Raw genomic sequence first — 12538 nt, forward strand, 5'->3', positions numbered from 1 at the left:
CCCTGCCTTCCATCACACACACGCCCCCTTCTGGCCCGCTGGCTTCCTGCATACAGCCAGCTGCCGAGGTGGAACGTCCTATAATGGGTTCCTCTGTCCTCGTTAGAGTGGCTGCATCACTTCCGTGCTGTGTCACATGACTTCCTGTCCCCCGTCTGTGAAAGCGGGGCAGCCCCCACCTTGTAAAGGTCTGATGCGGCTGCCCGCCCCGTGCGGTCCCACGTGAGCACTTCACAGCGGCAGCCATTGGAGATCACGTACGTTTCCCTCATTGACCCCACTCCTCATCGGCCACCAGTTATGTTTTGGGTCAGAATTAAGTGTACTATGGATGTCTTCCTTGCTTCCTACTGAGTGTGATGGATGAAATTTCTCTCAAGAATATATTGATGAGAATACTGGGAATTTCTCATGACCCCCATAGTTTGTGAAGTAGCAGTACCAGGGTCTGCAGCACTGAGTGACTGTGCCATCCTGGAATTTACCCTTAAAGGGACATTCAGAGCCCTCCCCTGCAGCTCCTACCCACCTTTGCCACCCTTCTCTGCACAGACTCTGCCCAGCCTCCCAGAACCCCAGGCACATGCGCTTCCCTGGGAGCTGCCTTGTATTGTAGTTCTGCCGGCAGGGCCTGTGCCCCACAAATCGGCCTTCAGTTGTCCTTGAAGTGGTGCCTTCGGAGACCTCCCTGGCTGCCACTGCGCGTTGTCCGTTCTGAACGGGTGCTTGGGTGGCAGAGCTGCCCCAGGGACACGAGTGCAGGAAGCACAGACTCTTCATCTCCGGCCAGTTCCAGATCCGCTGCCGGGCGTAACCAATGTTTACGGAATGTGTAGCCGAGGCCAGGGGGCTGTCCCTGAAAATCCCACAGAACCGGCAGCATCTCCAGTAAGAGAACATGGCTCAGAACCTAAAACTGTTTCCTGGTTCCAAATACCAGCTGTCATGAGCTGCCTGTACTTTTTGAACCTCTGCTCCCATCTAAGATGAGGATTACGATTTCACCTCAGGCTGTTGTGAGGATTAAGTCAGGCAATTTTTTTGGCACAAATGCCATGTGTGCTATCTTAAATAGTATAAACTTATTGATACGTGTTGGCTAATTCTTCGGAGGGTAGGAGGTTCTGAATGTTGATGTGATTCACATTCATCAGAACTCCAAAAGAAATGGAGACGTGTAAGTTACCTGTATTAGGATTGCCCCAATTTCTTGAGATTTTTAACAAGGATGTGTATATAAAACTTACGTTTATGAAAAATTTCAATAACATGGGAAATGGTTATGTTGTAATAACCAAGAAAAACAGGATTCAGGGTTATGCAGACAGACATTCAACACACACAAGAAGACAAGTGGGCCCTGGCCAGTGTGGCTCTGTTGGTTGGAGCATTGTCCTGGGCATCAAAGGATCACAGGTTTGATTCTCAGTCAAAGAACATACTAAGGTTGTGGGTTCCATTTCTGTTCTGGGCATATACAGGAGGCAATTGATTGATGTTTCTCTCACACACATCCATGTTTCTGTCTCCCTTTTCCTTCCTCTCTAAAAGCAATAAAAGAACATCCTTGGGTGAAGATTTTTTAAAAAGACAAGTGGGGTCTTGTCTCTAATTTGTGTGTACTGTTGGATTAGATCATTCCTTTACATGGCTGTAAATTCTAAAAGTACAGAAAGTACTAGAACAGTCTCCCACTTTTTCCCACTCAGCGCCCCTCCTTGTGGACAATCATACTACCATTTAAGAAATCTTTCCAGATATATTCTGCACAGTAATACTCTGTTTATGAATATATCTGATTCTCCCAAAACACTGTAATATAAAAGCAGATGCTCTGGATCTGTATCTCAAGTAGTAAGCAACCCAACAAAAGGGGAAAAAATAAGGGATATTAAAATAATTTCATCATGGATATTTTCATATAGTGAATTCAATTGGTGGATTGAGCTTTTTGTTCTTGTTTAATTATTTCACCTGTTGTTGTTGTTTAGTATATTTTTATTGATTTCAGAGAGAAGGGAAATGGAGAGAGATAGAAACATCAATGATAAGAGAGAATCACTGATTGGCTGCCTCCTGCATGCTCCACCCCTATTTTTAACTTTTTAAGGCACCACCAAACTGTTATCAATCAAAGGCACCTCTGTACATTCCCATTAGTGATATATAAGGGTTTCAATTTCCTCACATCTTTCCCAACACTTGTAGTTTTCCTTTTTAAAAAATTTTAGCTATCCTAGTAGATGAGAAGTGGTATCTCATTGTGATTTTTAAAAAATATACTTTTACTGATTTTAGAGAGGCAGGAGAGAGAGAGATAGAAACATCAATGATGAGAGAGAATCATTGATCGGTTGCCTCCTGCATGCCTACACTGGGAATAGGGCCTGCAACCCAGGCATGCGCCCTGACCAGGAATCAAAACTGTGACCTCCTGGTTCATTTTTACGTGGCCTTTATACCTAAAAATAGTGTAAGGAAATATAAAATTCTTGAATCATATGTTCTTTTTTAAAATGTTAAAAATGCTGTTTCATTGTTTCTAGCATAAAATGCTACTGTAGTCTGATGGTAATCTAATTTCCTTCCTTCTTTCCTTCCTTCCTTCCATTTTTTTTTCTTTTATTTTTAAATTCTCACCTGAGGATATTTTCCCCATTGATTTTTAGAGAGAGTGAAAGGAAGAGGGAGAGACAGAAACACCAATGTGAGAGAGACACATCGATTGATTGCCTCCCACATGCCCCTGACCAGGGTCAGGAGCCTGAAACTGAGGTACATGCCCTTGACTGGAATGGGACCCAGGGTACTTTCCGAAGGCCAACACCCTATCCACTGAGCCAAACTGGCGAGGACTCATCTAATTTTCTTTTCTTTATAAGAGACTAATACCTTTTGCCTGGATGCTCAAAGAAGTTTTTTGTTTGTCTGTCTGTTTGTTTGTTTTTGTTTTAATGATCCTGGATCAATTTTCCTCTATACACAATATGCCCTTTCAATTTATGCCTTATTTTATTTCAGGAAAAATTTCCCAAAATTTTGTTTTAAATATTTGTTCTGATATATCACTTTGGTTTTCCTTGGGGGAATACATATGTTTGTATATGTATTTGTAAAATCTCTTGTTTTCTTTATCACTTTCTCTTAAAACCTTTTCTTTTAAAAAAATTCTTTCAGCCCTTAATTGTTCTTTTATCTTCATTTTTTTTTTATTTCTGAGAAAAAGTTTAATTTTTTTCCTGAGATTTCTTAGTTCTCATTTAATATCTGACTGTTTTCTACCCATATCACTTTTTAGTTTTTCTAATTCTGAGTTATGCTGTTCTTTCAAAATATCTATTATTTTCTTTATTTCATCTAAAAACGTTATATTGAACCTATGGGGCCTAAGCACTTTCTTTAAAAAAAAAAGTTAGCAGGCTCAGCCCACCAGTGTGACTCAGTTGGTTGAGCATAGATAGTCTCATGCACCAAGAGATCGTCAGTGGGATTCCCACCGGGTTGCAGGGCTCCAGGATATTCTCTTATGGATGTTTCTCTCTCATCCATCCTTTTCCTGTAAAATCAATAAAAATGTATTTTTAAAAAATATTAGCAGGCCTGAAAAAAAGTAACTATATAAAAATATTAGGTTGAAGTTTTCATCTGCTTTGTGACTACAATTTTCTAGTGTGTTATTGTCTGTGGAATATTATAAGGTTTATGGTATTTTTACCTCATTGTTTCCACAGTAATATGGTATTTATTTATTTATTTATTTATTTACAATATTTATTTATTTTTACAGAGAGGAAGGGAGAGAGATAGAGAGCTAGAAACATCGATGAGAATCATCGATCAGCTGCCTCTTGCACACCCCCTACCGGGGATGTGCCCACAACCAACGTACATGCCCCTGACCGGAATCAAACCCGGGACCTTTCAGTCCGCAGACCGACGCTCTACCACTGAGTCAAACCGGTTTTGGATCCACAGTAATATGTATGAGATTAGGTCATATTCCTTATTTGTTACCAACCTTAAATGCAGAGTTTCAGGGGCAATGAAGAGCAGCCCTGTCTCTGGCCAATCAGAGGGAGCCCCGCCCTCATCCTCACGCCTCCCCCCCCCGCTGGCTCCGCCTATTGAACACACGGCCTTGGGCCCTGCCCACTCATTAAGCACACTCCCCCAGACCACGCCCACTCACTAAACACTCGCCAAGCCCCGCCCACTCATTGAGCACATTCCCCAAGCCCCGCCCACTCACTGAGCACACTCCTCCCAAGCCCCGCCCACGCCTCACGCACGCCGTCGCGCCCCCCCCTGCCCGCTCAACCTCTTGGCCGGTGTGAAGCTCCGTGTAAAATTTCCCGCCATTTGCAGCACTTTGTGAGGAGAACTGGGCGATTTCGGTGAGACCCTCAGTCTTCTGGGATACGGCGGCCGGTTGGGTAGGATAGGTGGCTGTGAAAAAACTACTGGTAAATTTAAGACTCTGCCAAATTCCTACCAGTCCCCGAAACCAAGAAACCAGGCAACTCTTGCCCTCACAAACCCTGTTAACTGGCCTTGTTATAGGGGTTCATCTGGCTCAACTTATTTGACTAAAATTGCTGTTACTGCCTCCAAACAAACCAGGGCATATATAGTGGGGTCTTTCTCAGTAGTTCTGTAGACTCACTCCCTGATAGAAGTTTGTGTACAATGAACAACAAATTGAAATCTGAAGCTCATGGCTTTGACTGTAATACCGTTGCATTGCTTAGATTTTTATCGTGAATTTTATCTTATGTGAAAAAAATTTAGTATGGTGCAAACTAGCCCTCATTCTTTTAGCAAACCTCTCCATAAACTATTTTAAAACATTTTTTTTTTTTTTTTAGAGAAAAGACTTTGGTAGGGGGAAAAGATACCTTGTTTTTTTATCTTCCCAATTTAATTTCAAAGGAAATCAAACTAGTAAAATTTTTTTTTAAAGTATCATCTCTTTTAATCCTCATGATAGCCCTGAGTTCAGATCTACTAATGACACCCTTTGTAGCTGAGGAACCTGAGGCTCAGACAGGCTCCACAACTTTGAAGTCACAGTCACAGGACCTATATGATTCAAACCCAGATTTGCTTAAAAGCTAGGCCTTTGAACGATTTACACGCAGGCATGTAATTACCAGATCTTACAGATCAAGCCACTTTTGAAGATTCTTGATAGTTATAAAAATTCAGAGCTGATGGCCAAGTTGGTCAACATTCCGGCTCCCTGCCTTTCTTCACTCATGTCCCGCCTACAAAAGCTAACAGCATCTTCATCTTGCGCGCTCTGCTTCCGTTTTCGTCCTCTGAAACTCCCCGCGTTAGGAGACGGAAACGCGGGAAAGTTGTTTTGCTGCTGTCATTTCGGCCTTTTCTTGTTTTCTTCCATGCCCCCGAACATACACTGACCCAATACTGTGGACTTTTGCGTAGACAGGCAGGCCCGGGTCTTCTTCCTCCGCACCTGGGCGGGGTTGGCCCCATGGGCCGGAGAGCGCCCCGCAGGTGGTGCTGGCGGAAGTGGCTGCGGCTGCGAAGGAGGTGGCACGCGGGGCGGGGCGGAGCGGCGCGGCCCGGGGCTGGGAGGACTTGCGGGCCACGTGGGCCGATATTATATTCTTAAATAGCATATTCATGAAATTTAGCGTCTGAATTCATTAAACATATAAAGTAATTTCAGCCATAACCGGTTTGGCTCAGTGGATAGAGTGTTGGCCTGCGGACTGAAAGGTCCCAGATTCTATTTCCGTCAAGGGCAATGTACCTTGGTTGAGGGCACATCCCCAGTAGGAAGTGTGCAGGAGGCAGCTGATCTGTTTTTCTCTCATGGATGTTTCTAACTATCTATCCCTCTCCCTTCCTCTCTGTAAAAAATCAATAAAATATATTTTAAAAAGTAATTACAGCTGAGTATATATTAGCACAGTTTCCTTTAAAAATCTTACAGCCCTACCTGGTTTGGCTCAGTGGATAGAGCATGGGCCTGCGGACTGAAGGGTCCTGGGTTCGATTCAGGTCAAGGGCACATGCTGGGGTTGCAGGCTCCATCCCCAGTGGGGGCATGCAGGAGGCAGCCAATCAATGATTCTCTCTCATCATTGATGTTTCTATCTCTCCCTCTTCCTTCCTCTCTAATATATTTAAAAAAATTAAAATAAAGTCACATTTACATAGTTATGTACTTAGCAAATTATATGGAATTAGTATTGACAGAAAATATGGTTGCCATGTCTAACACAGAAACACAGACTTAATGTGATAGCAAAAGCTTGACACAGGGAATAAGAAGACTTGGGTTCTAATCCCAGAGCTGCCACTAAATAAAATGTAACTTTGGACAAGTCATTGAATTTTAGTGAACATCAGCTACAGCTTTTGAAAAATGATGGAATTGGTCCTAACCAGTTTGGCTCTGTGAATAGAGCATCCACCTGAGGACTAAAAGGTCTGGGTTTGATTGGCCTAAAGGGCACATGACAGGCTGCATCCCCAGTAGGGGGCATGCAGGAGGCAGCAGATCAATGATTCTTATCATTAATGTTTATGTCTCCCCCCTTCCTCTCTGAAATCAACAAAAATATTTTTAAAAGAAATATGATGGAATTGGACAAAATGTAAATGATTTTCAAGGCCCCTTCCAGATCTATGATTTCGAGTTTCTGTAGAGTAGAAGGGACACAGTACTGTGAGGATTGCCAAAGGCAGTGTGCAGGAGGCCAAAAGAGGTGAAGAATTATGAATTTACTAGAGGCTCAGTGCATGAAATTCATGCACAGAGGGAAGAAGGAGTCCCTCAGTCTGGCCTGCACCTCTAGCAATCTGGGACCCCTTAGGGGTTGTCAGACTGCCAATTTAGGCCCTATCCAGCAGTTGGACATCCCTCTAGTAATCCTGAACTGCTGGCTCCTAACCGCCTGCCTGCCTGCCTGCCTGATCGCCCCTAACCACCTCTGCCTGCCCCTGCCACTGCAGCTTCATCCAGAAGGATGTCTGGAATGACATGCGGAAGGTCGTTTGGCTATTCAGTTTAATTAGCATATTGTGCTTTTATTATTGTAGTGTAGAAGCCCGGTGCATGAAATTTGTGCATGGGGGTGAGGGGGTTTCCCCCTCAGCCTGGCCTACACCCTCTCGAAATCCAGGACTGCTGGCTCCTAACCGCTTACCTGCCTGCCTGATTGCCTCTAAACGACTCTGTCTGCCTGTCTGATTGCCCCTAACTGCTCACCTAACTGCCTGATTGTTCCTAACCACTCTGCCTGCCTGCCTGTTTGCCCTTAACAACCTCTGCCTCGGCCCCCACTGCTGCAGCAGATTTAATTAGCATATTATGCTTTCACTAGGGGTCTGGTGCATGAAGATTTGTGCATGGGGGGTGGATTCCTCAGCCTGACCTGTGCCCTCTCCAATCTGGGAGCCCTCAGGAGAGAACTCTCCAATCTGGGAGTTTCTGTCTGTCTTTGCAATCATATGAGTGAATTGTCTGAAATCCCACCCAGTTTGGTTTGGTGATCACAGAATAATAGAGGTCTTTTTTTTCTTTTTCTTTGCTCCATTGGTGGAGATTTCCTAGAAGTTGCAGAATATCTTCCTTTTAATTTTTCCTCAACACTGTGACCTTAGTTATGTCTCTCACCTTTGCTTTCCCTCCATTCCCCACCAGCAACAGTAACTTGCTCCAGGCTCACTTTTCTCTAGTGTCTAGGATAGGGGTGTCGAAATCAATCAGAGAAGGGGCCAAAATCTAAAATCCAGCCTAAATCGCGGGCCGAATGGTTTACTGAACAGTCATAAACTGTCATTGTGATGGAAACGCAGCGGAGTGCAGTGATGACAGCGCGGTGCGGGCCACATTGCAAGGCCTGGTGCGACGGATTTGGCCCGCGGGCCTTGTGTTTGACACATGTGGTCTAGGAGATCCTGCAACTCATTTGCCACCAGAACTATGAATCCCAGAATTCCTGGTACTCCCCATGCTCTTGGTTTTCACTTCCAGTCCAGTGGCTGCACAAACCAAGAGGACTGCGAACTCCAGCCACTCCCCAGGCTGGGTTGACAGGATCATACACTCCAATGGTGTCCCCAGGACCCCAGCCACTTGGCACTGGTATGCATGCTCACTGGCTACAGGCTCGAAGCAGGTGGGGTCCTGGGGACGCCCACTGTGTCACCCTGGCTACGCGGAAGGTGGGTGGGTGTCCCACCTGCCCCTAGCCACTTGGCGCCTGCGCGTGTGCACACTGCCCCCAGGCCAACATCTTTGTCAGGTTAATTTGCATACTTACTCCTGATTGGCTGATGTATTGTGGAGGTATGGTCTATTTACATATCTGCCTATTATTAGTATAGATTATTCTAGCCTAGAGGCCCAGTGAATGAAATTTGTAAAAGGGTAGGGTGGGGAGGGGGTTCCCTCAGCCTGGCCTGCACCTTCTTGCAATGCAGGACTACTGGCTCCCAACCGCTCACCTCCCTGCCTGCCTGATTGCCTCTAACCCCTCTGCCTGCCTGCCTGATTGCCTTTAACTGATCACATGCCTGCCTGATCACCCCTAGTCACCTCTGCCTCACCTCCCCTCCACTGAGGCTTTATCCGGAATAACATCCAGAAGGTCGTTCGGTTGTCTGGTCTAATTAACATATTATGCTTTTATTATTATAGACTAGAGGTCCAGTGCAGAAAATTTGGGGGGGGGGGGGGCGCGTTCCTCAGCTCAGCCTGCACACTCTTACAATATGGGACCCCTGGGGTATGTCCGACTGCCAATTTAGGCCCTATCCTGCAGGATTGGGCCTAAACTGGCAGTCAGACATCCCTCTTGCAATCTGGAACTGCTGGCTCCTAACTGCTCGCCTGCCTACCTGCTTGCCTGCCTGCCTGCCTGATCACTCCTAACTGCCTCTGCCTCGGCCCCTGCCACCACAGCTTCATCCAAAAAGATATCCAGAAAGTCATTTGGCTGTCCAGTCTAATTAGTATGTTACGCTTTTATTATTATAGATTAGTTCATCTGTAAGCCAGATGGGCTGAGCCCCAAAATGATGTTGGCATCCAGGGACCAGGGAGTTAGAGATTTTAAAGGACTCTAGGCAGGCTTTTTTGTCCAGTAATTAATCTTGGCGGGTCCATAGGCAAGTCTGGAGGGGAAAATTAATGATCTTAGCAAATGGAATTCAGTCTAAGCAAAAGGGAAAATGATCTAAAGGTTAGTTTCCTGGGTGTGTGTGAGTGTATAAATTTGATTATTTGATCAGAACTAACAAGTACAAGCTGAGAAAACATCATTCATAAGCCATGTTTTCCATAGTTAAAATGTGTCCCAAGTGGCCACTTAGTGATTTATATTTGGTTTCATCTCACAATATCATAGGAAACTATTAGTAAATAAATTGATGTTTTTTTTTTAATTAAAAGATTAATTTTGAATTAATTCATAAAACTTGAAAAATAAGAAAGTGTAAAGAGAACACACACACACACACACACACACACACACATATACACATGCCAAAACCAGTTTGGCTCAGTGGATAGAGAGTCAGCCTGCAGACTGAAAGGTCCTAGGTTCGATTCCAGTCAAGGGCATGTACCTTGGTTGCAGGCACGTCCCCAGTGAGGGTGTGCAGGAGGCAGCTGATTGATATTTCTAACTCTCTCCCTCTCTCCCTTTCTTTCTGTAAAAAATCAATAAAATATATTTTTTAAAAAGAGACAACACACACAAATTAATTATTCAGAGGCGCCTATAAGGACTTGGCCTCTGGAACGACCCATTCTGGTGCCAGCTCATGCTCTCACTCGCAGGTAAACTCATTGCTGTCCCAGAATCTATCAGGACTTGGGGGGAGGGGAAAGATCACACACACACACACACACACACACACACACACACGCACACACTTATAATCACACCATTAAAAAAGAATCTCATTATTGTCCTATTACTTTTGTTAATGTAAGAAACATTCAAACCTATAGAGAATTTTTGTGAGTTTGAGCCAAACTGTTGACAAATCTCAATGGATTGAGATAATGCTCCAGAAAATGGCAGTTTTGTTGCACCTTATTTTATACATTATAATAATAAAAAAAAAAGGAGATATAAGTGGGTTACATGAAACTTGTTAGTGAGGCAGGAGAAAACAAAGCAAGTAAGCCTTTGGGATTGGATAAAAAGTAAAATGAGATATCTTTTACAAAGGTGGATACAGGATAGTTAACAGTCAAGAATTAACATGATAAAACAATGAGAGGATTTATGGTCTTTGCCCTGGTAGTGCCTTGTAGGGTCTGGAAAAAGGGGAGTTACCCTGACTTTCCAAAGGAAGGTTATTGTAGATGCAAAAGACTGTAGATAGGCTTAATTAAGGTAAAGATTGACTTTTGTTAGGGAAGATACCAGCCTAGGACATGACTACCCACCATAACCGCTTATTTTGGGGGTCAGACCAAACCTGGGTTCAGCAACCTCAGTACTTGGGTTCTGTTAAGGTCACCAAAGGAGGAATGCATGAGACCAAAAGGGATAAAGGATTATGAATTTATTAGGTCATCTGGAAAACCAGATGGGCTGAGTGTTGTGGGGTCGAACCCTGGGTTCAAAATAAGACCACCGGAGGCTGATGATTGGTTAAAAAAAGCAGGCAATGATTTATTGAAAAACTGGCCAGGATGGCCGCTAGAGTACCACGTGCAGGTGGAGTCCATTGGACCATGCTGTTCCAGGTGTAGGAAGTCTTTTTAAAGGTTCAAACCACAGGAATTTTCCTTTGTTCTAAATTCTAAAGGCTGGGAACATTGGAATGTGGGCCTATCTTGCTGATAATACAGAAGCAGAACTCAGAGGTTAATTTCTAAAGGTTATCTATAGCTTCTACCCTTGAAGCTACTGATCCCAAGGGAATCAATCTCCTGTAACTACCCTATTGTTTAAGCAAGTAAGCGAATGTTGAAGTCAGGATAGTAGGGTTAAAATTCACACAGCATCACACAGCAGCCGAAACCGGTTTGGCTCAGTGGTAGATCGTCGGTCTGCGGACTGAAAGGTCCCAGGTTCGATTCCGGTCAAGGGCATGTACCTGGGTTTCAGGCACATCCCCAGTAGGGGGTGTGCAAGAGAGGCAGCTGGTCGATGTTTCTCTCTCATCGACATTTCTAGCTTTCTATATCTCTCCCTTCCTCTCTGTAAAAAATCAATAAAATATATTTAAAATTCACACAGCAGTTTTTACCCAAGTATGGTTGCTACCATATTTCACTGAGCCCAAAAATGGCACCAGCACTTAGGAACAGGGAGTCAGAGATTTTAAAGGACTCTAGGCAGGCCTTTTCTGGGCGAGTCATGAGGAGAAAGGTAATGATTTTAGCTAGTGGAATGTGGTCTTAGCAAAAGGGAATATTGGTGGTGAAGTGGTCTAAAGGTCAGTTTCCAGGGGCTTGGGTGTTGATTCAATTATTTGATCAGACCTCACAGGTTCTAGCTGGAAAAGAATTCAGAACAAGATTCAAACTGCAAGAGAACATTTTATGGGTGAATTACAGAAGTAGAAAAAGCAATTCCTAGAAATAAATGGGCTTAGGAAACAAGTAATAGGGGTAAAGGAAGGGCCATTGGAGCTTGGGAGTGAGGAAGCTAATGGTAAAGTGCCTAGGGGGCAGAGGGAGGGAGGCCGGGAGGGCGAGCACACTGGGTCCTCCACCCTAAAGGCATTAAGGACGGAGACTTTAGGTGAGGTCCCAGGGAAAGAAATAAAAAGAATATTCATTAGCTTTCCAGGAGTGCCCATTCAGGACTGTGGTCTCCACAGATTGCTTGGCCGGCACCAGGGCTGGCTTGTCATTATTAGTGCAGTTAGCTCTGATATCAGCTGTGGCAGGTTTTATTGCTTATCTGGGCCTGGAGCTGAAATGGATGTTATCTCCAGGGAGGAGAGGCCTGGAGAGCAAACCTTGTGAAAAGCGATATAGTAGGGGAGGAAACTCTTGCCTGCCTAACTGCCTACCTTGTTACTAAAACTATGGTGGTGCTGCAGAAGCTTAGGGGCAGTACTTGGGTTTCAGGTTCGTTCTCTCATCCCCAGGGTCAAGTTCCGGAAGCAACCAATCCATGTGTCTCTCTCACATCCATATTTCTCTCTCTGTCCTCCTTCTTTCCTCCCTTCCACTTTCATTAAAAGTCAATGGAAAAAATACTCTCAGGTGAGGCTTAACAACAACAAAAGGAGATGTAAGTGGGTGTATAGTCTGTGGTCTGCTTTTTTCACTGCAGAGCCATATAAAACTTCCTTACAACCAGTTGGAATATCCACAATAATATGCCCACATAAGCAAATTATGTTATGTAAATTCTATTCTGCCCCAGGTTATTCTTACTCTTTCTCTTTTTCTCTCCTCAAGAATGGATTGGTTTCATTGCAACCTGTGTTTCCGAAAAGATGGGACCCATTACTTTGTCACCAGCTGTGGCCATATTTTCTGTAAAAAGTGTGTGACTTTGGGTAAGTGACTTAATTGTTTCCAGATTTA

The 12538-nt window shown here is 44.2% G+C and overlaps 1 protein-coding gene across 1 annotated transcript in view; it reads left to right on the top strand.

The window, feature by feature from the left end:
* The first annotated feature begins 12409 nt into the window (after window positions 1-12409).
* Window positions 12410-12538, top strand: part of RNF212B (ring finger protein 212B) — a 34269-nt gene continuing 34140 nt past the window's right edge. Inside the window, exon 1 of the mRNA XM_036449072.2 lies at window positions 12410-12510. Coding sequence (XP_036304965.1) covers window positions 12411-12510 — 100 coding nt within the window. The 5' untranslated portion in view covers window position 12410. The remainder of the gene's footprint in view (window positions 12511-12538) is intronic.

This window comes from Pipistrellus kuhlii, unplaced genomic scaffold (genome assembly GCF_014108245.1).
Source record: "Pipistrellus kuhlii isolate mPipKuh1 unplaced genomic scaffold, mPipKuh1.p scaffold_m20_p_1, whole genome shotgun sequence".
NCBI classification, from domain to species: Eukaryota; Metazoa; Chordata; class Mammalia; order Chiroptera; family Vespertilionidae; genus Pipistrellus; species Pipistrellus kuhlii.